At 41.5% G+C, this 27,201-nt stretch overlaps 2 protein-coding genes across 5 annotated transcripts; one reads left to right on the top strand and one right to left on the bottom strand.

Annotated features, from left to right (window-relative positions):
* Positions 1 to 1,792: 1,792 nt before the first annotated feature.
* LOC129776949 (KIF-binding protein) lies at positions 1,793 to 4,465 on the top strand. Of its 2 annotated transcripts, none has more exons than XM_055782911.1 (3): positions 1,793 to 1,919; positions 1,972 to 3,297; positions 3,358 to 4,465. In XM_055782911.1, exons 2-3 carry the CDS (start codon positions 1,991 to 1,993, stop codon positions 3,821 to 3,823), a joined length of 1,773 nt encoding a protein of 590 aa, XP_055638886.1. In that variant the 5' UTR covers positions 1,793 to 1,919; positions 1,972 to 1,990; the 3' UTR covers positions 3,824 to 4,465. The 2 variants fall into 2 exon arrangements, with proteins under 2 accessions (XP_055638886.1, XP_055638887.1); XM_055782912.1 differs by having other exon boundaries at positions 1,797 to 1,915.
* Positions 3,843 to 26,616, bottom strand: LOC129776950 (major facilitator superfamily domain-containing protein 1-like). Of its 3 annotated transcripts, none has more exons than XM_055782913.1 (7): positions 26,290 to 26,614; positions 25,597 to 25,901; positions 25,119 to 25,395; positions 20,203 to 20,937; positions 20,032 to 20,144; positions 19,866 to 19,965; positions 3,843 to 4,978 (listed from the first exon to the last, which is right to left on the bottom strand). In XM_055782913.1, the coding sequence occupies exons 2-7, from the start codon at positions 25,811 to 25,813 to the stop codon at positions 4,750 to 4,752; spliced, it is 1,671 nt and encodes a 556-aa protein (XP_055638888.1). In that variant the 5' UTR covers positions 25,814 to 25,901; positions 26,290 to 26,614; the 3' UTR covers positions 3,843 to 4,749. The 3 variants fall into 3 exon arrangements, with proteins under 3 accessions (XP_055638888.1, XP_055638890.1, XP_055638891.1); XM_055782915.1 differs by lacking the exon at positions 26,290 to 26,614 and adding an exon at positions 26,044 to 26,218; XM_055782916.1 differs by lacking the exon at positions 3,843 to 4,978 and adding an exon at positions 19,042 to 19,311 and having other exon boundaries at positions 26,290 to 26,616.
* Between the last annotated feature and the right edge of the window lie 585 nt (positions 26,617 to 27,201).

The raw sequence follows: 27,201 nt of genomic DNA, 5'->3' as shown, positions 1-27,201 counted from the left end.
CATGAACGTGTGTAGCAACGAATTGGACTGGTTGGGAACCGAACGGAAAGCCGACGGTTTAGGGGTGAGTGGATGGTGTGTCGTTACTCACACATCATTATGATGCATGTTGAGTAATTATATGATTGGCACTTTAATGCCACACACTATGAATAATATCAAATAAACCATCCGGTTGACATTAATGAAGTTTTATTATGCACTAGAAAAAAACATGACTCATTTTTTAATGAAGTTCGCAATATTTTTTTCATTGTCATCAACGGTTATCCTATAACATAGAATACATGTTGATACGTAAAAGTTAATTTTGATTAATGCATTTCATTTTCAATTTCAATAGGACATTGTACATTGTTTCGGGTAGAGTTTGTTGCACGCACGCACGTTGCGATATATATTTTTATTAATTCCAATTTACAGTGTGTAGAGGCGAATGAACTGCAAAGTTTAAAGCCTCTTAAAAACAAAGAAAGAAGAAAGATTTACAGTGTAAAGGAAAAACATCAGGGGTACGACTAAAACGTCAAATCCCTCATATTGCCAGTGTACCCAATATTGCTGCGGTTTACTGACATTTTGGTTTAATCAATTACTGTTGTTTACAACTCGGTCCGGTTATACACTGGAGAAAAACTTTAGTAAATGCAGCTACCAAATCTTTAGTAGTTGAAACATTGGTAAAATGTACACATTTTTTGTACATATTACCAATCTTCGGTAAAACTGATGTCAGATGCAAAGTACATTCCTACCAATGATTCGTATATTTTACTACATAGCATTTGTAACCTTGTGTGTTTTCATGCCTAGCAGATGTGTGTGCAGTCGCCTTTTTTCTACTAGAAGCGAAGCGATTTGGAGGTAAACGTTTTGTTTTTGCTCTCATTCACTATATCTAAATATCTTTTTTCAGCTTCTAAGCGTAGATAACAATTTATTTACATATTATATGGCACGTTGGAGCAGCGTAACAGTAACGAAAATCAACGAGTGGAAAAACTAAAATTAATCAACAAAAATAAAATCCGTGCTCCGCTTGTTCGTAAGGATTTCACCAACAGCACTTCCTCGCGATCGAATTTTTCAGGTAAACAGGTTTATGATACAATTATAAACAAGCCTCTTTTGCTAAAATCCGCCACTTCTTCATTTCTACAGAAGTACTCTAGCGAAAACACCACACAAGGGAGTACCGAAAGACAAAATTCTTTCACTATTTTAACCCCTCAGGAAGCGGCGTACAGCTGGGATGGAGAAATCTGACTCCGAGGAGATTTGCTAGACAACAGCTGGACAACAGTATAATTGCTTATGTGCAATTTGGAATTCGGAGGTAAGTATTTTGTTTTCATTAAATATAAATTTGAATCCGTGGACCAATAAATCTGTCATTATTAAACCGACGAATCGCTTTTGTTCGACCAATATTGATCCAATATCGGTATAACAAATCGTAATTTTTGCTTGACATATTTGCCTACCAATTGTTTTTCGTAAAATGTACCAATGATTAGTAGGGTCGAAAATCACTAAAGAATTGGTAACATGTACCAAAAAATTGGTCATATTTACTAAAGATTTCTCTCAGTGTATAGTCGAATAGTGGCTAACTTTAAACTCCATGTTAAATGTGAACACCTCCATGTGAAACCGAAATATGAAAATCGCTCATGCAGTTAGAATAAAGCAGCGCATTTTTCGATTTCAATCCTCGTAAATGATATGTTGATAAACAAATGACGCCATATTGATTTTGATTTTGGGTAGTCTATATTCAATTGATGTCTAACCCCTGAAAAAAATGCCCTTAGCGGCGTTCTGATTTTCGACATTGCTCACCATCACCACTCGAAATCACAACTGTCATAGCGGTGTTTTGATATTCTTGCATCCTCTGTTTTCATCCGAGCACGCAAGTATTCATCCAATCTGTACCACATTTATCAAATATTATCGATCGCATTCTAGTTCGTCATCACAGAGAAAAATGGGTGTCACGAAGGAGAGCCTCTCGGACATACGGGAACGATACGAGAAAGCCCACAAGAAAATCGACGAGGACAGTAGGCACGATCCACCGACGGAACCGTTCCGGTCGCACTACGAAGCCCGAGATATTCTGCAGAGTGTGCAGCGTAATCTGAAAAATCTCAGCGAATCGCTGAACGAAGAATCGGACACCGCCCTGACGGTCCGCTGCATCTTGGCCAATGTGCTGAAGGATATTGGAAAGATCTCAATTTTCACCGAAGAGCTCAGCAATGGAGAGTTGATACTGAAGGAAGCGCTTGAACTGGTCCAGAAGGATGAAGAGAAATCGCAGGTGGTGAATGCTTATGTTGAGGTGTTGAATCAGTTGGGTATACTGTATTGCACGCGTAGTAGTTTCGAAGAATCGAAAAAGTTTCTTGAGCAGGCCGGTCAAGTTTATGAAAACGCGAAGAGAGATGAGCTCGAAGCGCTGACCATTTATGACTTGTTTGGAACTAAAGACGAGATCGAAAAGGGAAAAGGAATGGTTCTATTGGAGAAAAATCACACCCTAACATTGTATTATCTAGCACAGGTTTACGGATATTTGGAAAACCTCGAGAAGTCGGCTCATTTTTGCCACTTGACGTTGAAGAGACAGCTGGATTACAAAGACTTTGAGCACATAGACTGGGCATTGAATGCCGCCACGCTGTCGCAGTACTATTTCCCAAGAAATTGTCTCAGCCAAGCAAGACATCTGCTGGCCGCCGCATCGTACATGTTGGATCGGTACGAGGAAGAAGTCATCGCGAACGAAACCAGTGCAGCGATTAAAGCTGATATGGTGGAAACTCATTCGCACCGATCGGCAGATGTGGCCCGGTGTTGGGCAAAGTATGCAATACACATTTTGGCCACCTCGAAGGAACGTTTGTCTAGGGATGATGAAGATGAAGACGGAAAGCCTCGGCCAGCTGCCGATTTGAGTCCAAACAGAGAAATTAATCGATTTATCGGTTTGGAAGCGCTATCGGTTTATGAGGATCAAATAACCGCCGAATTCTGTTTAACGATCGATGATGCAAAGCTGGTCATGTTGAAAGGACTCTCTTGGCTGAATAAAGCTAAAGAATACTACACAAAGGAAACCGAGGCTTCGCAGTACGCAAAAATTGTCCAAGATATAGCCTCACTGTATAAACATTTAGCGTTTTTCGACGATGACGAAGACAATCAGTGTAAACTATATAAGAGATGTGCGGATCAGCTTGAAGATTTGAGTCAAGTTTTGAACGCCACTTACTATCAAGCCATTTGCAGGTAATTAATTCTGATTCTGATATCGCTGGTGGTATATCTAATAATCAATATTATCGACAGAGAAATTTGGTACGAATTGGGACTCACCTATTCGAAAATCCTGGACATCAAGCTGAGCAAATTGGAGACGCTGGCGCCAAACGAGCGCCCAACGCCTCACGCTCTCAACAAAATAAATAAACTTTGCGAAAAGAGCATCGCGAAGTTCCAGACTTTCCTCGAATCGTACAAGGTTCCGTTGGATACTTTGGAGATTCCGGCTGCCATCGAAAACGCCGAGCTGCAGGCTGTCTTCTTCGCCTATTTCCACATCGGTCGTCTGTATTACAAGATCATAACACCGGACAAGAGACTCCAGCTGGCCAACACCAAGAACAGCTTCCGTTTCTATCACAACTTTGTGAAGCACTGTCAGAGCAACGAAACGGTTGGGGCACACTTCAAGGCCGAAATGGGCGTCTGCAAGGAGATGACGAAGCTTCTACCGCTGAAAATTAAAAAGTTAATGAACGAATTGGATGAGTAAAAATAACGAGGTCAATAAATGTGTGACACATTTCACATATATATTATTTATTATCCGTTTTGAGTAACTTTTTGTTTGCGATTTGTTATACATTCATCATAAAAATTTGGCAATCAGTACAACAAGTGATCTGTTTATATATTTGCTATTATTTATCTTCGGATATGTGTACGTTATGACGTGTTTATTTGTTGCCTTTATTTGTGTGGGATTAGTCAATTTTAGAATGTCAATACCCTCTCATAAAGTCTATAGCTACTGTCTTTCAGTGTAAGACACAAATGCGCGAGATTAACATCTTCCATATTTATGGTTTTGATTGGAATATTGCTGTGATAGCAAACGCCTTTTTCGGTCTCAGCGAAGCCTCTTCACCAGCTCTCTTTAACATATGAGATCCCGAGTAAATACATCGATTATAGTTTTCCTATTTTGTTTAATTTGAACAAATCTAAAATATACACATCGCTAACATATGATAGATCTTAAAAATGATGAAATACACACAATATTGTGAATAACAAGCAAGAAACATCTGCTTCATCTTTTCAAATGTTAAAAATGTTTCTCCAAATGCAGCCCTAAATTCGATTCACATTTCACTGTAAAAATAATAAAACAAATTCCTGCACGCTATAACAAGATTGTGTTCTCCGATAGATAATATTCCTCACTTCCGCCATTCGCCTCAATTTGTGCTAAATTTAACAAATCTTTCGCTATTCCTAACACATACAACACTCAGAGATGGTTTTTAAATCCATTTAAAAGAATGCTAAAATCGTTTTCCAACACAAAAACTAGAACAAGCAAATCACATATACAAGAAACAATGAATATTTCCGAGGAATGTCTCGAGCCTTCATTATTCGCTAATACTTGTTATTTTTTTTTTGTCTCACCAAACCGTCGGAGTGGGAATCCCTTCACTCGATCAACGGCTCCGAATCGCTAGCGGTGGTAACATTGTCCAGCACACGGTTCAAGTATCGATTGCGGATGGATTCCTGGGTGGGCTGCGGGAATTGTTGCCGTTCCTGCTGCTGCTGCTGCTGCTGCTGTTCATCACTGTTGAGAGAACCCGTTGGGGCGACCGGTTCGACGTGATCCACCGACAAACCAGCTGCCGTGGTCCGTTTGTTTTTCTCAATAAGGCTGGAAAAATCAAATTTTGTGTGATTGATTCGTTTCGTTGGCAGGAGGGTGCACATTGGGTGCATTGAATGGGAAACTTTTCCGTATACCGGGCATCAGTGCGGTCAGTTCTTCTAGAGTTACGGAGGGATTCTTCACTCTAAATGTAATGATACAAATATTCAGCGGATTTGGGGTGACTTAGCATGTCAATACAAGAGATATAAAGTGGGTATTATCGGTTTTCAATGAGATCTTATTGCTATGTTCAGTCTTCAAATCCTTGGAAAACATTGTAATATTTTTAGGTATTGAAGCATTCGAAACTCACACCCAGTTCGAGCCCCTTGACCCTAGATCTAATTCAAAGCAACATGGATAACTTGACAATGCAGCGATCTTAACGATTGTAATGGATGACTTAGCTGCACTCTGACAAACCCCACAGCACTTGCCCCGAGCTTCCTCATGAAGGAAAACTAGGCTTGGCAGAGTGCACTTATCTACAAACTCATGTTTAGTCTGGGTCAATACATCGATTATAGTTGGTAAACGATTGGACTAAGCGTACCATCGGTACTCCTCGTACCTGCAGGCATAAAATAGACCCCATTCGTGGTCCTTAGCTTCTTGTCCACTTCTTGTCCGCTTCTTGTAACTCCTATCCCTACCTCCCCACGGTGCCGGCTGGGGTACGAGTAACCATAGTGAAGATCGGGTAACCAACCCCGGTGGGATCTTGGTCATATGCTGACAGGGAAGGGGGCCTATCCGAGCGTCTGTTCACCATGGAGGTGCGGCTCAAAACAGCGTCTGTTCCTATGTCAGGGGCGGCTAATCACTGTCTTCGTGCCAGCGGGGATTCTAAAAAGAGCTGTGCACGTCGGTACTCCGGGGTGACAGACAGAGAGACAGGGGGTTGGGGCCCCCGCCCTATAAAAACTAAAAGTTACAAATAACACAGAAGTAAATCCGGTCGGAACAATCGGCAAAAACCTAGGCGACGAAATAAGGACTACGATTGGAAACTTGGAACATGGAACTGTAAATCGCTATGCTTTGCAGGTTGTGATAGGATACTATACGACGAACTCCAACCCCGCAAATTCGGAGTCGTAGCGCTGCAGGAACTTTGCTGGACAGGACAGAAGGTATGGAAAAGCGGGCATCGTGCGGCTACCTTCTACCAGAGTTGTGGCACAACCAACGAGCTTAGAACTGGCTTTGTAGTGCTGGGTAAGATGCGCCAACGTGTAATCGGCTGGCTGCCGATCAACGCAAGGATAAGTAGACCGAGGATCAAGGGCCGTTTCTTCAACTACAGTATCATCAACGTGCATTGCCCACACGAAGGAAGACCCGATGACGAAAAAGAATCGTTCTACGCGCAGCTGGAGCAAGTGTATGACAGCTGTCCACAAAGGGACGTGAAAATTGTCATCGGAGACATGAATGCTCAAGTAGGGCGAGAGAGGACCGATGATTGGGCCAAATAGCCTGCATGCCGTATCAAATGACAACGGCCAACGATGTGTGAACTTCGCAGCTTCTCGTGGTTTGGTAGTCCGAAGTACTTTCTTCCCCCGCAAGGATATCCATAAAGCTACTTGGAGATCACCTGACCAACAAACAGAAAATCAAATCGACCACGTACTAATCGACGGAAAATTCTTCTCCGACATCATCAATGTTCGTACGTATCGCAGTGCGAATATAGATTCGGACCACTACCTAGTTGCAGTATGCATGCGCGCAAAACTGTCAACAGTGTAAAGGGTGTGTCACATCAAATTGCATCACGGAAAAAACGCTGTAGAAATTTAATTTTTAGGAATTATATCTTCAGCTTTCGCTTATAATCAGATAAGAGTGTATAGATCACGTTGGCCATGCTTCACTGTCAATTTTTCGTAAATTTGGAAAAATGTCGTCGAACGAAAAAGAGCGTCGTGAATTAATCCTGTGCACTCATTTCGAGAATCCGGAGTTGTCACATCGGGACATCGGTAAGATGCTGGGAATCGTCCAATCCACGGTCAGCAGAGTACTAAAACGATACTTCGAGAAGCTAACCATCGACCGGAAGGTGAAGAACGGCAAAAATGGATGCTCCGTCAGTGAAAAAGATCACAAGCGCGTAGTTAAGCAGTTTAGACGTGATCCGAGAAGTTCGGTCCGGGATGTCGCCAATAAGATGAATTTGTCAAGTGCATTCGTCCAGCGGACCAAGCAGCGGGAGGGCCTGCGTACATACAAGGTTCAGAAGGCTCCTAACCGCGACGAAAGGCAAAACATGGTGGGGAAGACGCGAGCCCGGAAGCTGTACACCGAAATGCTGACGAAGCCGCATTGCCTGGTAATGGACGACGAAACCTACGTCAAAGCGGACTTTCGTCAGCTGCCGGGCCTGTTGTTCTTCTCCGCAGAGGACAAATTCAGCGTTCCGGAGGAGATTTGCAAGCAGAAACTATCCAAGTTTGCCAAAAAGTACATGGTGTGGCAAGCGATCTGCTCTTGCGGAAAGCGGAGCGCCCCCTTCGTGATGACCGGCACGGTAAACGGGCAGGTTTACCTTAAGGAGTGCCTACAGAAGCGCTTACTACCACTATTGAAGCAGCACGACGGCCCGACCATCTTCTGGCCGGATCTCGCTTCGTGCTACTATTCAAAGGACGTGTTGGATTGGTACGAAGCCAACGGGGTCACCTTCGTGCCAAAGGAAATGAACCCGCCCAACGCGCCGGAGCTTCGCCCAATAGAGAAATATTGGGCGATTATGAAGCAGGTCCTCCGGAAGAACCCAAAAGTTGCCAAATCGGAGACGGACTTCAAGAGAAAAAGGATTTCTGCTAAAAAAAACTACAACCTGACGTTGTACAGAACCTTATGGACGGGGTAAAGAGGAAGGTGCGAGCATACGGGCTTGGGCTCGAAGTATGAATAAAAAGAAAATGCCAAAAGTTGTTTAATAGTTTTTATTTTACTGTCTAAAATTTTCTAAAGGATCGGTCTACTGGGCGAATTTCTACAGCGTTTTTTCCGTGATGCAATTTGATGTGACACACCCTTTATAACACGAGACGAAGTCGAACGCCGCGACTCAACACTGAGCAACTACGGGACACCGCTGTTGCCATGGAATACTCGCAGGAGTTGGAGGCAGCGCTACCAACGGAAGAGCAACTAGGCGCAGCTACTCTTGAAGATGGCTGGAGGGATATTCGTACAGCCATTGGTTGCACTGCTAGAACGGCGCTAGGTACGGCAGCCCCGAACCAAAGGAACGACTGGTTTGACGGCGAATGCAAGCAGTTAGTTGGGGCGATGCAGTAGTGGATGGAAGCGGTACGACGATAGATTTAGGAGCACGTGCACTCGATGACCGTTTTCCAGCCCCTGATCTCCAAGAAGTAGAGAAAGAGATTGGACGGCTGAAACACAATAAAGCCGCTGGTATCGACAATTTAACGAGCGAACTACTGAAATCGGTGGTGATGCACTAGTTAGAGCACTGCACTGGGCATTCGTCAAGATTTGGGAGGATGAGCGCTTACCGAAGGAATGGATGGAAGGGATCGGAAGGGACTTCAAATCAGCCTATGATACAATCGATCGAGACAAGCTATGGCAAATTATGCACGAACACGGTTTTCCGGATAAACTGACACGAATGATCAAGGCGACGATGGACCGAGTAATGTGTGTGGTTCGAGTATCGGGGATCCTCTCGAGTCCCTTCGAATCTCGGAGAGGGCTACGGCAAGGTGATGGGCTTTCCTGCTTGCTATTTAATATCGCTTTAGAAGGTGTGATCAGAAGAGCGGGGATATACACGAGTGACACGATTTTCCGAAAGTCAGTCCAGCTGTACGGCTTCGCAGACGACATTGACATTGTGACACGAAACTTTGAAACGATGAAGGAGACCTACATCAGACTGAAGACTGAGGCCAGTGGGTTTGGACTTGTCATCAATACGTCGAAGACAAAATACATGCGAGGAAGAGGCTCCAAGGAGACAAATGTTAGCCTCCCACCAAGAATTCAGATTGGCGGTGACGAAATCGGAGTGTTAGATGAATTCGTGTACTTGGGCTCACTGGTGACCGCCGATAATGACACCAGCAGAGAAATACAAAGACGCATTATGGCAGGAAATCGTGCTTACTTTGGTCTCCGAAAGACGCTACGGTCGAGTTAGATTCGCCGCATCACGAAGTTAACCGTCTATAAAACACTGATTAGACCGGTAGTCCTCTACGGCCACGAGACGTGGGTTATGCTCGCGGAGGACCAGCGCGCCCTTAGTGTATTCGAACGGAAGGTGTTGCGCACCATCTACGGTGGAGTGCAGATGGATGACGGAATGTGGAGAAGGCGAACAAACCATGAGCTGCACCAATTGCTGGGAAAACCACCCATCGTTCATACCGCGAAAATCGGCCGGCTGCGTTGGGCTGGGCACGTCGTTAGAATGTCGGACAATAGCCCAGTGAAAATGGTCCTCGATAACGACCCGATAGGAACGAGGAGAAGAGGTGCGCAGCGGGTAAGATGGCTCGACCAAGTAGAAGCCGACTAGCGAATCCTATACAGACTGCATGGCTGGCGACAAACAGCTATGGACCGAGGTGAATGGAGACGACATTTGTGTACAGCACAGGCCATGGGGCCTTTTGCTGATTAAGTAAGTAAGTAAGATGTTTAGTCTTGTCTCATAATACAAGTGCTAAGGATGACCGACCTTGGATGCCGGTCAATCAAATTGTCGTGTCTTCGAACAATTTTAGTACCAGAGCGAACGACTGGAACAGTTTTTGGGAAATCTATTTTCCCCAACAAGTCCTTGAGTTGAAATAGCGACATGATGATGACTCATTGGTAGTGATAAATTAACATATCCGTCAAGACTAGTATCGAGTACATCTTTAAACGCTCGTTTTCCAAAATTGATGCAGATACCAGTAGTTCGATACGATGTCTCCCAATATACCACATTAGATCGCTAGTTGTCAATGGACAATTCGAGCCACGTTATTGTGGCAATTAGTGTAGACTGTTGTAACACGTGTACTCAATGTTGTTCTGGACGACTACCATGTCGACTTCAATTACTGAAGAGAGCTAACCACGCGTAAGTCACATATTAGATACGACCTTGTCGGTGTATGGCAGCTTCTATAATACCTTTGGCTTACAAACTGCAATCTTCTCCACCAATTGCAGATTGCAGGTAAGCTCATGCTTCGCTTGTCCCAAGTGCAGAGCATTGTATTCTCTCTCTGCGACGTAAGCATAGTGCAGAAATGTCAACGATTCCAAGTCCAAGTCTTTGCGGTGCATTCCAACCCCTCTGAAGCTTCTCTCATCCTCTTCTCAAGATCATTTAGGTCATCCTATCTTTCAACCACGTCTTGATGTCGGAGTGGTGAACCCCAGCTGCCGAAATTCAAGATATTTATAGCTTTTGAAACGAAATAGTCCCTAGTCGAATGTCCTTTCAGCGAGTGGAGCGGCATAACCTCACCTAGACGCTGACGTGAATCGTCATAAATCTTGAGATCATCCATGTAAAAAGTATGGGTCACTCCTTCGTAGACGCCTTCGCAGTCGACCAGATTCTGCGGGGCGTGTAAGGTGAGATAATAATTGATACACCTATTCAGTGGCGTCGAGTGAAGCTTTTGTACCCGGGCGGAAGAGTCGATTTGCCGGAGCCAGAGCAACAATTGAACACTGAGAGCGCAGAGAGTAGCAGCAATTACGACCAAAACAAACAAAAAGATACAATAATCTGTTTCGCTCTGATTGTTGAGCGAACTAAATTCCAATCAAATGGCCGCAAATTCGGCGGAATGTCCCGATACACAACGAAAATGCAACAGGCCATGTAAATTCAGATCTATATCAAAACAAATATCTGACCTCTCTGTGCGTAAAAAATAAAATTGTGGGATGCCAGCAGGAATAAAATGTTGTGACAAAAGTTAAATGTCTGCAAATTGACAATTGAGGGGCTTAGAATGCAAGGGGTGTAAGTGACTTGATCGATTTCTCTTCATCAACTTTTTATTTAGTTAACTGGTAACTCAACTGCAAAAACGTTCCAATTTAAGTTTGCTATAGAATCCGATAGATGAGGTTCTGACCTACCTTCCACATTGTGAAAAACAGTTGGGAATGTATTTGCTGCGAAGTTCTGATCAAAAGAGAGAGTCGATGTAGAGAAATCGATCAAATCACTTACACCCCTTTCATTCTAAGCCCCTGAATTGTTATTTCACCTCACACGCCGCGGAGAATCAGGCCGAGTACCATATTCTTTCATTTTCATGTTGGCTGGACGGCACAAAAGGAAATCTTTTTTTGCATCGAATCGTTACCGGGGATGAAAAATGGATTCACTAAAACAATCCAAAACGCAAGAGATCGTATGTAAAGCCCGCCCAACCAGAAACATCAACTTCGAATCCGAATATCCACGGTGCCAAAGTAATGCTCTGTACTTGGTGGGATCAGAAGGTTGTGATCCACTATAAGCTGCTAAAACCTGGTCAATCGTTCAATAGAGACTTTTTGGCAACTATTGATCCGAAAACCGTTCAAATTGTGACCAGACACGACACGAAAAAAATACCATCATGACAACGATTGACATAATTTTTTTATTTTTTTTATCCCTTTCATTTATTTATTAGGCTCATTAGCATTTTAGCTGTAACAGAGCCGGGTTTAATCGTGTACATGTACATATATTTACGTTTCTATAAATTGTAAATTACACAGTAGTTAGTAGTAGCCATTTAGGCGTTAAGTTTTCTGTTCCATTACATTATGGTAAATTACACAGTAGTAGACATTTAGGCGTAAGGGTATTCTTTCTGTTCTTCCATTGTTCAGCAGACCGGACAGCGGAGACAGTTGATATTGATCATTGTTGGGTTATTTATAGAACAGCAACCCGATGTTTCTTGCAGAGCAGAGCAATTGTATGGATGAATCGATCTTTGTTCCACCGTGGATCGATTTCCATCGCTGATTATGGTTGCGTGGACGTAGTTATTCTATAACAACACAAAGATGGTCAATTGAGGGCCCTGAGTTTGAACTCACGATCGATCGCTTGGTAAGCGAACGCGTAATCAAGTGGCTACGAAGACCCCCTTTGATTGACATCATGTTGGTATTCGAATTAATTGAAACATTTTGGTTCGCCTTGCTATTTCCGTCTACCATTTGTTTCGACCGATGCAGAACGCTTTAAGTGTAATACGCTTTAATTCATAACAGGGTATCAAAAATTGCCTGGATTCAATCTTGACTTCAAAAGATGAACGCTTCTTCCGTAACGGAATTCTTAAATTTCCAGAAAGATGGGAAAAAGTAGTGGCTTGCAATGGCCAATATGTCGCAGACATAGATTACTAATCAAAAGTACAATTTAAGCCATTATCTGAACGTATTTATTCCATGGCATATAGAGAGAATATCCAACTCGGGAAGACCCTAGAACAATCGGGAATTGAACCTAATACTTATATCAGTATTAGCCAAGGGAATTCCCGCTTTATCAGATTCCCGGCCATAGTGCGATATTTTCTGAGTTTAAGCAACTGAGCAAACCCAAGCATAATTCTAGACGATACTTAGGGCCCATTACTTATTCCAAGGCATGTCAAGGAAATTTCCAACCCGAAAAAAATCCTTGACCTATCAGGAATTGAACCCAATACCTATGTCAGCATTAGCCTTGAATTTACAAAGGAATTCGCGCTTCACTAGATAACTGACAACGACCTGCTAATGCAAACATTTTCGAGACCAGACAGCTGAGCAAACTTAAGCCTAATTCCAGCCAATATTTCAGGCTCTACATTCAACCTGCAATATAAACGTATCAACCTGAATCTGCAATGAGATCTGCCAGAACACAGACAAATCTTGTTGTAATTACCTGTTGAAAAGAAGAATTTACGAGTATTCTGGTTGAGTTTCCACATTAAACCCCTTGGAATCATTTTCAGATGATCGACATATCAAACAAAAGCCTACTAGCTAGCCTTTTTTGAAAAAAATAACACGCTTAATTAATTGGATTATAGTCACATACATCCAGACTAGTCTAACGAAAAAAATGCTCTTAGGGGCTGCTTGCGAATCTCGAAACAATACAATAAACAATAAATAACGATGTTGATATTATCGCGCTGTTCAAATTGTAAAAATGTTGTGATGTATTGCTAGTTTTGGATCGTTCAATACACCCGAATCGTCGCTCAGACGCATATACGTCGGACAGTGTCCAATTTCTGATACTGTTCATTTCATTGATCCGCAGATTCATAAATAACATTAGTTTACTATTCGCGTTGACTGCTTAAACTTTGTGCTCCGTTTCTGGGAAGAAATAATGACAATGGATTAGTGGATTGAACACACATTGGAAATAAAAATTGAAGGGCTTAGAATGAAAGGGGTGTAAGTGATTTGATCGATTTCTCTACATCGACTCTCTCTTCTGGTCATAAATTAGCTGCAAATACATTCCCAGTTGTATTTGACAATGTGGAAGATAGGTCAGAACCTCATCTATCGGATTCTATAGCGAACTTAAATTGGAACTTTTGTTGTTGAAGTTGATGCCTTGCATTCTAAGGCCCTCAATTATTAGTTAAAATTTACTTTTCCGTATCAATTAACACTATGTAAAAATTTTGATTTTTTGACGTAGAACTACGTCTTTCAGGAAAGGGTGCCAAATAAGAAAACAGGTCACGTTTTTATGAAATAAAGTTAACGTTAATAACTATTTTCACTGTTGAACGAATTCTCATGATTTGCATACCAATCGAATCGGAAATTCTCTAAGATTTGTTTGATATGCTATACATTACAATTTGCTAATCTCTAAACGGTTTAAATTCGAGAAAACTGGAAGTACTTCCTTTTTTCCCATACATTTGTTCTGCCGATTTGTGTGCTAACCCTACCCGTATTTCGAATCCTTATAACTCGAACATTTCTTAATAGATCGGAAAGATGTATGCATTAATTGATAGGAAATATTTCTACGCGTCTATCACAATTAATTAAATATTATTTTTCATGAGATGAACATTTGAATAACTGTAAAATGTCAAGCGTTATCTTAACGCCCTAACCAGGCATCATATCAAACATAAAAGGACGTTCATCAAATTTATTTGTAACGAAGAACATAATCTATTATAAAAATTTCGATGCATTCTAAAATAATATTCGAAGTGGTAAACAAGGGGATTGTATAACATAATTGCGTAGTTCTACGTCGAAAATATGCGGTCGTGTCCTAGATACAACCTATTATAATTTTTTTTTTAATTTAAAATTGGCTTCGAGCCTGCTAATCGAATAGAATATGTTTTGTTTCAAAACCCGATGTGGACATTGTACATTGAACTTAGTCAAAACAAAACACCTGCAGTATAATCGTGATTTTGTTGACCTATAACCCTTTATTCTTAAATCATGGTAAATATTGTCCGGAAAAATCCGTGCCGATTCTAAGGAAGAAATCAAAAGCATATTTTTTTATAGACATACATTCATTATAAGATTAGATTAGATCATAGATGCACCGTTTTCAGCATTCTTCATGTAACTTGAGAATTCCATCCTCTCAGGACTTCTTTGTTTTCTCGTCAAAAAACTGGGCAAGGCACTTTATATGCTATACATTGAGTTTAAGTTCTTACAGGAACTTGATAATCTGAAGATGCAATATATGGTAAGTACGGCGGGTGGAGTCGTAGAAGCACCCTAAAAGCATTCTGAGTCATTGATTTTAATGCGTTCAATTGCGAGCAGTACGGAATTCATCAAGCCAAATACAAATGTATACAAGTTTTCCTCCAGTCTCACCAGACCCAGACCATGACTTCAGGCGAAAACCTGCTTCAGAGTTCTATTCACTTTCCCAAAACTTTTAAAACTCTACATCATTGTGAATGATTTGCCCTTCACAATTCACTACAAATATGTATTTTCGAAGCGTTTATGAAACGAACGGCAGATTGAGATGCGTTCCTGCAAATGTTTTTTTGGTAAAATACACTCCGGTCGGAATTGAAATTAGCACAATGTTGCGTTCTTTAGTTTGATCGAGTCAAATTCTATCGGGTTGTGTAAATGACGCGACCTTGGATTACAATATGCAAAAGTTGATCTCGTTCGGATTGCGATATGTCAAATCCGATCGAGTTCCGGAATATGGTTGAATATGTACTACATATTGTATATTGTATCGTTTTTTGTACCCATGCTTCACCAGGTTCTAAAGAACGCTGGTTTTAGACATCTGTAGCGAATTTACTAATTCACAAGCCGTTTTGTCTTCAAGAGCTGAAGCTGAGCCGAACCCGCACATAAGTCGTGATTTTCAATGCTACAAAATTTCAACATTCTCTATGTCTTTAGATGTCTTAATCCTGACGGAATAACTGGTCCTTTATTGCCGTTTGGAATGAATTGATCGATCGCGGTTCATGTGCGTTCTTTCAGAATACACATTTCAGGGAGGAAGTTCAGCCATACGTAAAATTTAGATGTTTGACCGGGCAGCACTCTCAGGCAACTCAGACTTTTTATTGATGAGTACATAGTACTCAGGTTGGGCGTAAAGTTAAAAAAAAATCTTCTAATTACAGTGCATACAGAGCAGATCTCCAACCTTCCTGATTTTTCAGAATTTCCCAGACTTTTTGGATTGTATCCTGATATCCTAACAACCACTCAATTTTGCCTGATTTTTCTGAAATGATCCTGATTTATCCTGATTTTTGAGCGTTTTATTTGAATAAAAAAAAACTTCTTCTTCTTTTTCAATGGCACTAACGTTCCTTGAGGAACTTCGCCGTCTCAACGTAGTATTACTTGCGTCATTTTTATTAGTACTTAGTTGAGATTTCTATGCCAAATAACACGCCTTGAATGCATTTTGAGTGGCAAGCTCTAGAATACGCGTGATCACAGTGCAAGTCGGAGGAAATTTCTTTGACGAAAAATTCCCCCGACCAGAACGGGAATCGAACCCGAACACCGGCATGTTAGTTATGACGCTAACCACTCGACCAAGGGAGCACCAAAAAAATAAAATCGCCATCTTTCCTACTTCTCTCTCTTCATTCCATCTCCCGTAGTCAAATTACTGGTGGATGGAATCGGTTAACCGAAGAGATACTTAAGTAAAAATAAAATCGAAAAAAAACTATTCGTAATAAATATACCGTGATTGCTTTCAAAGTTTCCCAGGATGAAAATGAGAACTGTCAGAATAGCCTACAAAAAAAAGTCCGGACCTCACTTGTATAATGATTGGTCTTTCTTTCGTTCATTATTTATTCCGAAGCGATTCACGTCATTGAAAGTACAGCGTCGACATTTATTAAACTTTGAAGTTGACGTGAAGGAAAGTTTCTCTATCAGATAGGCACGCTCGAATGCAGTTTCAATTTTTTATATTTTGAAAGAAAATAATTACTTGGTGTTTTTCAATGTTTAAACCACGAGTTCATTTATTCCACCTGAAAATCCTTTATGATTTTTGCTTTACTATGACAGAAAATGGAGCTCAATGTCGTCAACGCCAATTGAATAAATGAACATTGAGGATAATTTTGCGAGATCTTTTTTTTTCTTTCACTCCAAAATCCAGTTCGTGCCGCCACTTGATGAACATCTGGTGAAGCTTGGCCACGTATATCTTTACGATATGTAGGTTCCACATAATGAAATACCTTCAATGGATTGCATTTCAATCTGCGACTCGCTCCAAAATCGCAACGAAAATGCCGTTTTGAAGGTGAAGGTTGATGAAAACGGATAATTCACAGCAATTTTGATCGACAGAAAAAAGATACACGCGAAAAAATCGGTCTTCAACCGAAGAAAGTCATGTTCTGTGTCTGGTGCGACTGGAAAAGAATTCTGTGCAATAAGTTTCTACCATGTAACCAGTCGATAAGTTCCTATAAGTACTGCTAGCAACTGGACAAATTGAACGTAGCGATCCAGGACAATTAGCATGAGTCAGTCTATGTGATAGGCGTAATCTTCCCATCAGGCCAACCAAAAACTACATGTTTTGATAAATTTATAATTAAATAAATTATCAAATAAATTATCACAGGTTCAGGTCGCTGCAGTTTGCTGTTTTCCAGCTATCCTGATTTCTTCCTGATTTTTATTTTCATTCTCCCTGATTATTTGAAATATAAAGTTGGCAACCCTGTGTGGAGTGTGGATCAGTGTTTTATATATCGTGATTTTACTTTCAAAGGTCAAGAATAGATTAATTCTACGAAGCACTCCGTATTTTTGAGCTCCCTTATTTATAGTATAGTTTATATGTTCTTCGAAGTGAGGCCAATTTCATGAGTGATGTGTTCACATCAGCTGTCAGAACGTGCTCAAGGTTTGCTCGTCGAGTTGCTGTGATCGAGGTATGTACGAATTGTGGGATGAGCAATAATGGTGAGACAATTGTAACTGGATGTCAATGTGCATTCTGGAATCCACACAATCAGCAAAAAAGTTTTAGGTTCACGTTAAATGAAGCTGAAATTTTGCGAGTTTGTATAATCGCGACCCCGCATTTTTCTAACCATTTCCCAAAGAATGCTCATAGCGGTCTGTTTTGATAGTCCATTAGCGTGTTCTCGCCAGTACCCACGTTGAATTGCTGTAGTCGAACTCTTAAGTTTGCGTTCCAGAGCAATGTAAGCAAGTTCGGAAACAGTTCATCGTTCCATGTTCCATGATTTTCTGAAACGCAGTCGATTTTTCCAGATAAACGTCAGAGCACTCTTTATCCCACCATGGTGGGAACACGGCATTGAAACTGAGCGCTAGGAACACGTTTTGTTGCAAATATATTCTTCAAGAGAAGATAATTCAAGTATAGGTAGATGATCTCTACAATGGGGGTCTTGGATTATCTTCCACATGCAACCCAATAATAATTGATCGGTCTATAACACTTTCTCGTGTGAGGAATTATCGCATAGATGAGAAATCTATGAGAAGCGATGATCATCATATAATGATCCCCAACCCATTCCATGCGAATTGAAATCACCCATAATAATCAAGAACCTGACATGACTTCGACAATATCTCTGAGTTGTTAATGGCAAACTTATAGCAGTAGGAGGGATATGAATTAAAGCAAGACAGAGGTCTCTGCCATTGATTTTTATCTGGCAAGCAAAAACCTCAACTCATGTCATCAGTGGGAAAGGACTCTATAGAAGGAGTGGCATTTTTCGGATCCCTCAGAACGTGTTGTCACGTCACAAAATGCATGCTGATATTTGCTTGGTCCTTGTGAGTTTTTTGAAAAACTGAGTATACTTAAATCTGCATTCTTTTTTTTTGCAGACAAATCATTGAACAAAGCTCGTTTGTATGTGCTGTAACGTCACAAATGTATTGGACTGACAACAAACGAAATCAGCTATAAAATATTCTCCAACTGATGATTCTTGTAGGAAATTTTCTCAATTTTACTTTGACATCTTTTACTTGTTGGAAATTTTGTAGAACCCCGATTATCCGCGATAGCGAGTTCCATAGGCAAACTATAGGTCTTCCCGGAATTTGTCAGTAAATGATAGGCTCAAGCACTTTTGTTTTGGCCATGGCTTTCACATTATCTGACCTTTGGTGTGCACGACCTTGTAGATGGATATTTAATGATTCATGTATTTATTGATAAAACATAATTTTTATGCTGAAATATTTTTTTTATATGAAAAAAAAAACTTTTTCCACTGAGTCAAAGCGTTGTCACATCACACTGGAATGAGTGTTTTGTGTGAAGAAACAACAGAGATTTGATTACCCATGGAAAACCTGGCCATGAAGTCAGTTTGATAACTTCCTACTAATCTGATTGCTATTGGCGAAGGGTGGCGGAAGAGAATTTGGGAAGGTTCCCAGGATGCCGTGAATCTTCTCAGCTGGACATTTCAGAGATGTTGGCAGCTAAAAAGCACTATATCCACATCTGTTGTTGACTTACGAAGCTCATCAATAAAACCACAACGTTAAATACAACCGTTTCTTCAAATAATTTATTCGATAAATCCTAAATAGCACACTTAACTTCTAATTCACAGCCTACTGCAGTTTACCAATTGTTGCTCCAAGCAGTTTGAAGTGCGTTCACTTCCAAGCTAACGGACATATCAATCCAAATCTGTTTCCGGAACGTTTCTAACCAACCGAAAAGGATTATCTTACACGCGAACCTATAGCCTCTAGAATTCCCAAGCACCGATCTCCAAACGAAACACGTCTATAATTCGTCATAACCTCTGCAAATGTACAAGGAGCTTTGTAACCATCGTGTTGAAACCGTAGAATGAAGATGGATGTTTGATGGAAAACAGCTGAATACCATGCGCCCATTATCGTAAACAAAACGAACCAGATGCGAAGTCAATACCCCGCCCAATAATATCAGTTAAAAAACATACAGTGAATCCCAAAACAAATTCAAAACAATTCAATGACGTAAACGCTATGTCGAAGCGACGAATTTCCGCGAATGTTAGCACCAAACAAAGAATGAAGATGAACGCGAAGAACGAACAGCGGCGTTCCGGTTTGGAATCACGCGATTAAACATCCAGTTTTTACATAATCTAACAACGCAATTGGCGGTTTTTTTTTCGCGAGCGTTGATAACGATGGAAATACAACGCAACGCATCAAATGATGACCAATACAAGTAGTATGAGATTTTTTTTTGTAACAAAAAAGAGCCAATCATACAAATTCGCCATTGAACAACCGCACATTGAGCATTCCTTACAATGACACCGATATTGGAACATTAAAAAAGGGATAATGTTAGGATTTTACTCACAGTTTGCTAGTGTAAAGTTCTCGTTCGGCTGGAGACATGTTGAGTGTTCCGTTATTGTTCGCATCAAACAACCAGATAACAATTGTTGCCAAAAGTGAAACTGAAAGCACCATCATAGATTAGATATAACAGATACACTTGTGCGTCCTCATCAATCACAACTTACTGACTAGCCAACCGATGAAGAAGATTTCCAGCATAAAATAGCCGCCCTTATCGACGATTAATCCAGACATCATGGAAATCACGGCAAGACCGAGATTCTGCACTGACTGACAGCTGCAAAAGAGTCAATTGAATCAATGATAAAGGAGCTTCAATTAATATAAAAACTCACATTCCGTACGCAGTTCCTAACTGATACTCGGGCACAATGAGAGCCACAAGGGGCCACAAACTACTCGCCAACATCGAGTAGGCCATTCCCATCGTAACCATTGCAATGTACGGACTGTAGAATGTAAACGTGAGCAGACCGTGCGCTATTATGGTAACCACAATCGACAAAAACACCCACAGGACATTTTTTCCGGTGCGGTCAACGATCAATCCGAACAACGGACTCGCAACACCCGCCACAATGTACACGATGGAATTCACCGTGTTGGCATCCTCCGGGGAGTAATCAAACTTCCGCATGAAGAACACCTTTCCCAGGGCAATGAATGGGAAGATGGCCACATAATAAGCCACGCAAATGACCGTCACCATCCAGAAGGTGATTTTGAACGTTTTGATGTCGGATAGTTTTGCCACCTCTCCATTCGGCGGGTTATCGTTTCTTCGTAAAATTCGGGCAGCCCGTTTGTCCATCCAGCCTAGGATCAATGCGCATAGCATCGACATCACACATGTTAACGTTGCGAGCAGAAGCACCACGCCGGTGCACTGATTCCCCTTGTAGCCGAGGCTTCTCACGTAGTTGTACACTGGGACCATCACGAGGAAATTTACCGTGCTGCCAACACGAGCGAATGAAAGCTGCAGTCCGAACACCATGTTGAGTTCCTTCCCTTTGAACCATAGTACGGCATAATTGTTCTGGGCCACAGCCAAAGATTCAGCTCCGATACTGGCGACGAAAAAAATAAATTAGATGAACCGGACAATACAGTATGATAATACATAGTGATAACGTTTGCACAATTATTTTATTTATTCAAAAGGGAGATGCTTCTGAGAATATTTTTTATTTATTTAATTTCTGACCCTGGAGGCAACCTCTATGTGCGCGGGGTCAAACTTCGGCGCTCGCGTCCCATTGCACGTTGGTCCCGGAGGTGCATTTAAGTGGAAATTAGCATTTAGAGCTCGACAGTTATTCTGCAGACAAAAACTGTCTTCGAAAAAGTTGTTACATATAATAGAGCACTCATTTTTATGTTATCAAAAATAGGGTGACCCAAATTGTCGAGGGAATAAAAAATATAACTTTCTTATCTTTACATATAGAGGTAAACATAGTTCAACCACTTTGTAGCCCCAGTCATTTGAGATATCTTTATAGAACAAAGTTTTTTTTATCTCTTGAAATAACCGATATACCGCCTATTTTCTAAGTAACGTTAGGGTCACAACTAAAAAACTGTTGCTCTTACTTTTATATTTCAAATTCTACATGCAAACTCACGAAAACACACAAAACTCAACTACGACTTTTAGAGCTTATCAAAACCAACATTTTGCGATGCAGAACATGTAAATATCTTAACCTTGCTCAAAGTTATTGATGGTTTTTCAACCAAAAACTCATGATTTCAATTTTAATAAATTTTAATAAATAAAGTGTACTTTTTGGGAAGAAATGTCGAGTGGATTTGAGATATTGACCAGCTGAGCATCGGACATCCATAATTCTCTCATATTCTAAAAGTAAGGCACATAAACTGAGAACGATCGTTTTATTTACATTGCTAGTAGATCATTCATTTCGCCGGGTTTAAAATACCACCAGACTGGTAGTACATACTGTAGTATCAAAAATGTTTGACAATGTTTTCGTAACTGCGAATTTCGATCCAGCTTTCACTCTTGATATAAAAACCACGTAACGTAACGCATGGCATATCCCTAATACAATACAAGTAATATAACCATGAAATCTGTTTTTTAAGGTCATACTAAGTCAACTATGCGATCATGGTTCGTGTACAATCCATCAACTTCCAAAAACATAAAACAGAGAATAGGAAAACAAACTTTAATTGAAATTCAGACCCAACTTAACTATTTTCTTCAATGTTTTTCCAACAGGAATGTCCACGTGGCCAAAGGGGGAACCGTATAAGAAATGTCCACGGAAGGGGAGATGGGTATCTGGAACGGTGCTTTTTCTGTCCACGTGGTATGCGGACAACCCCTAACACCCTCTAGCGCAATGTTTAACAGCAGGCAAGAGAGACCGTTACCTTATCGAAGCCTCCTGCGGGACTCGAATGAATTAGATAATCCACCCGATATTCGCACACAGCACTGTATTCTTTTCATTGTAGCCTTAACCAGTCTTGTCAGCTTCACGGGGAAGCCGTTTTCGTCCATGATTCTTCATAGCATTTTTCGTGTTATTGAATCGTATACGTATTGAATACTATACTCACGGCATTTCTGGTGGATCCGCCACAAGGTGAAGATTTGGTCAGTAGTAGACCGACCTTCGATGAAGTCGGTCGTGGAAGATTATCAGCCACGAATCTGTTTGTGAATGGCGATAGACGACGGAATATGATTTGGGAAAACACTTTGTAGGCGACATTCTGGACGGCGATTGCACGAATAACCCCATTTTTCACTGCTCCGGTAGCTATATTACCAGTTGATTTGTTGTTCTTAAGTTGTTTAATGGCATTTTTAACTTCACCTATCATTGGAGGTGGTGCTGCACCAACGCAATCGCTTCCATCGTTATCTTGGTTCTCTGTATGTATACCATTGAGGTGTTCATCGAAGTGCTGCCTCCACCTTTCGGTTACTTCACGTTCGTTCGTCCTTATTCCGACACATTTCTGCTCATGGCACGATGTCTTTTCGGGTTGCATTGAGTTTGTGGTAGAACTTTCGCGTCTCATGAGAACGGTGCAGCTGTTCGAGTTCTTCACACTCCTCCTCTTCCTGGCGACGCTTCTTTTCTCTGAAGAGTTGGATTTGTTATCTCCGCCTCTGTCTATATCGTTCCACGTTCTGACGGGTAGCTTGACACACCGTTAGCTCCCACGCAGCGTTCTTCTCGTGTAACATTTGCTGACACTCACCATCGAACCACTCGTATCGTTGTCTTGATTCCACGTGTCCTAGGATGTTTTCCGCTACGCTGTGTATGGCTGTTTTAATCATGCTCCAACAGTCCTTAAGAGGGACATCGTTAATTTGGTCCTCTTCCGGCAGCGCAGCTTCAAGCAAATGTACGTAGTTTTCGGCGCGACATCTGATTGTACCGTCGCGGGCATCGGTACCGAATGTTGTTCACAACGGAGAGTTTTGGGCGCATTTTAACCATCACTTGGTAGAGGTTCTGGTCGGAGAATTTTTCGTCAAAGAAATTTTCTCCGGCTTGCACTTTGGTCAATAATACTACGTTGAGACGGCGAAGTTCCTCTAGGAACGATAGTGCCATTTAAAAAAATAAAAATGAAGGTAGAGGTCCGAATCGATGTTAGCGCCTCAATAGGTTCTGACGTTAGTTATGTCCGAGAAACCGTCGATCGTATTCTGTTTTATTTTGTGGCATCCAGGTGAATTGGTGGAAGAATTTGTGTTAAAAGAAGGTACTGGTACGGCCATTTTCTTAGAGGTGGTGAATCGATGAGTTTTAGACCGTTTTCATTTGTTAACTGGTGTGCGCTGTACATACCAATTACAGGGTGACGATTTAGATGCCATGCTTTGGGCAGCGTTCGTATTCGCGTTCCAGCAGCGCGTAGAATTCGTCTTTGTCATTATCGGAACCTGCAAGATGAGGGCAGTGCACGTTGATGATGCTGATGTTGAAGAATCGACCCTTAATCCTCAATTGTTGGGTCCATATACATATGCTTCTGCATATTGCCCATCACATTGAAAGCTATATCTTGCTTGTTCGTATTGTCGCAGCTCTGGTAAATGGTATGACCATTGCAAATCGTACGTACTGTAGATCATCTCCAACACTTGCAAGCAGTCTTCAGAAAACAAACGCAGCGCTGCGCATGTGTGCACAAGGAGTGGGAGCTCAACTGGGCTCAACGAAAATATTGTTGCGCATCAGCACGAGTTGCATTCTGAAGACTGCTTGCAAGGCCTGCGACCAACCCCACTATCTTGCAGGAGGACCATCGTGATACTGCTGCTTTACGTCCCGAGTACCACCAGGACTGGGCAAAGACGCTCATAGCGGCGTCAATTCGCTTAGAGGAGCTGTTTCCGGGTTTTTGCGGCTTTTCTTGGGGACTGGCAATGCCCAATGCTCATCCCGCCACACCCTAGACAGTTCCCCTTTACCAGTGCAAGCCACCAGTGCAAGCCACGCTTACCACTAGGCCATGGGGACCACTTCTCTCCAAGTAAGGGTCAATATTTGTCTGAAGCTTGTTGTACTCGGGTGGCGTTTAGAACAAGCTTTAGAACAGTATGACGCTAGCATGACGCTTGGTCAAATACACGTTTAATGTTCGTCGGCGCGTCTTTTACTAGGAGAGAACTAATATAGCAATCGGTTCTGTAATTTTATACGGAATCGACGGTAAACATGTTCTCGTCGGTGGACAAGATCATCGTCGGTTTTTTCGCTCGACGGAGTTTAAGATTTTCTAACATCGCTCGACTTGTAGCTCCCAGATACGGTTGGTATTAATGTGAGTTTTTTTCCATGCTCATGACTGCGCCCCGCAATCTTTTCTTACGATCTTCCGTGCCGTAAATTCGCTGATCGCGTGTTCCTTCACTATTTTACTAAATGATCACACAGAGATTCACCCGAATTTCTCTTTTATTGGCAGAGATTTTCACGGTTCACCGTTACACTCCCACGGTGATTGAAATGTCTTTTTGTGACATTTGCGCGTGGGACAAATCACGAATACGCTGACACTTCGTCATGATGCAACTTTCAAACTAAAAAATTCGGCCTCTTTTACTCGCAGCTTATTATTATATGAATTATAGCTTACGTGCATGCAAAGAAAACTATAACATTGTATGCACTGTTGAAACAGGAACATTATTTGTACGATTGTGCAAACACTATCACGCATACGGTATAACAATTTTTCAATAACTCACCCGAAAAGAAATCGGCCAACTATCATCAACCAAAATTGGTTTATCAATCCCCCGGTGGCGAAAATTAGCTGTCCAATCAACAGTATGAACATGTAAATGATCGTTCCGAGGCGAATTCCAAACACACGATCGATCAAAAATCCTCCGATAAAACAGAGAATCACGTTTGGCCACGAGTAAATCGAGTAAAGCCACACAAACTGAGTCGTCGATAGATCCAAATCGGACTTGAACTTGTCCTGGAGTGCACCCGGGTTATCATAGCAGAAGTACGATCCTGAAATATGCAATAAATCACAAAGAAAGAAAGAAAGATAATCAAAACATCGCGATTCCAACGGCACGCTTTTTTCCGCTCGCTATCACCTCAATGTGACTCAGAAACGTGTGTTGTAATAAAACATTGTGATCTCGCCCCACGTTTTTGTTCAATCGGGTGCTCTAACTGAACAAACTAAGTTGTGTGTTTACAACTTACCGAACCCGACGAGGCACATAAAGATTAGGGCCATAAACCGATGTACGGCCGAGGTAGGATTGCAACAGACACTCGCTCCGCATCCCGACACTTGCTGACTCAACTCATCATCGTCACTCTGCCGGACGATACGCCCCGTCGGTGACTCCTCGGTGTCCGTATCTGGCTGCAGGATCGGCCTCCGCGCTTCATCGTCGTCGTCGTACAATCGTGGCATTCCTCCCAGCTGCTTCCCCAATGTTCAACAAAATGTTTAATCCGTCCTGCTTCCGTTCGCTTCAAACGCCAACAGCTTTCTGATCCCCCTGAGAAAGCAAAATCGAAAAAGCACGCAAAATCAAAACCATGATAAGTGAGCTAACGGACACACTGAATAGAACTCTAATTATGACGCCTCGCTCATTATGTGTACATGACAATTGTCCCACATAAGCGCAGTAGTAATACCAGCATCAGTAGCGATCAATTGAATGAGGAATGGCACCACTTTCCTCCCTCGGACCCATATTATTTACACTTCACAAATCTCGCGATGGTGCTCAAATAAACCGAATCAAACCAACCGAAATGAAACGCAAACAGGATGATAACAACGGAGAGCGGAGATAACTCCGTCCCGGAAGCTACATTTCGCTAACGCATACGTCGCAAACTTTTATTGTGTGTTATTGTTTGGAATCCCTTCCTTCTTACCCTCCTCACTGCACTTTGGGTTGTTTTTGGAATTCCTCGGCTGAAAATCCTTCGATGTCGTTGCGCGAGGCAATTGAACTTGCTGTAAACGCACTTCGATCCGTGATAGATCGGGGAATATATTACGAGCACATACTTGTAAACAATATTTCGTCAATAAATAATAAAACACATGAAAACACAACCGATCATAACACACCCGCGCTAAATGTCACAGGTGAACTGCTATTTCCTTATGTCGGATTGAATCAATGGACAAGCGAAATTGGAACAAGCAGAACAAGCGAATGAATCATAGGGCTATTGCAACATGTCGAAAACAATGTGCAGCTTATCATTAAAGTAAATCCCAAAACAGGAGTCGGACCGTTGTGGTCGAATAGTATCGCATTTGACACGAGTGTCGATTGAAATATTTGTTTCAGAATCCATCTCCTGTATCGAAGCTAAACAAAGCAAATTGTGCACATTTTTCATGGATTTGGAGAATGATTGATGTAACTGGTCGGTGTTAAGTCAGAGGGGACCAAGTAGCAAAATTGAAAATTTCGAGTTATTGATTACATTTGGTTAAGCATTATGTAAGCTTCATACCACATTTATCAGATTTGAAAAATTACGCATACAGCAGGAATAAGTGATCGAAATTGTTATGATTAATCAACGAAAACCCCTCATAATATGCAGTCAGAACGGACCATGTGCCATTTGCCATGGCGAAACGGCTCTATATCATGTGCAGACAGAGTGGACCATGTATAAATCATTTGTATATTGAATTTAAACAATTTTCAAGCGCCGAATTCAAACCAACAAAACTTTTTCTAGAAGGTAATAAGTATCTTGTGGAAATTTGCTTAGTTAGTGTAAAATGTGCACATTTTGAGTATATTATAAAATAAACTTGGTCCA

The sequence above is a fragment of the Toxorhynchites rutilus genome, chromosome 3 (genome assembly GCF_029784135.1).
Source record: "Toxorhynchites rutilus septentrionalis strain SRP chromosome 3, ASM2978413v1, whole genome shotgun sequence".
NCBI classification, from domain to species: Eukaryota; Metazoa; Arthropoda; class Insecta; order Diptera; family Culicidae; genus Toxorhynchites; species Toxorhynchites rutilus.
This window is presented reverse-complemented; position numbering and strand designations above follow the sequence as displayed.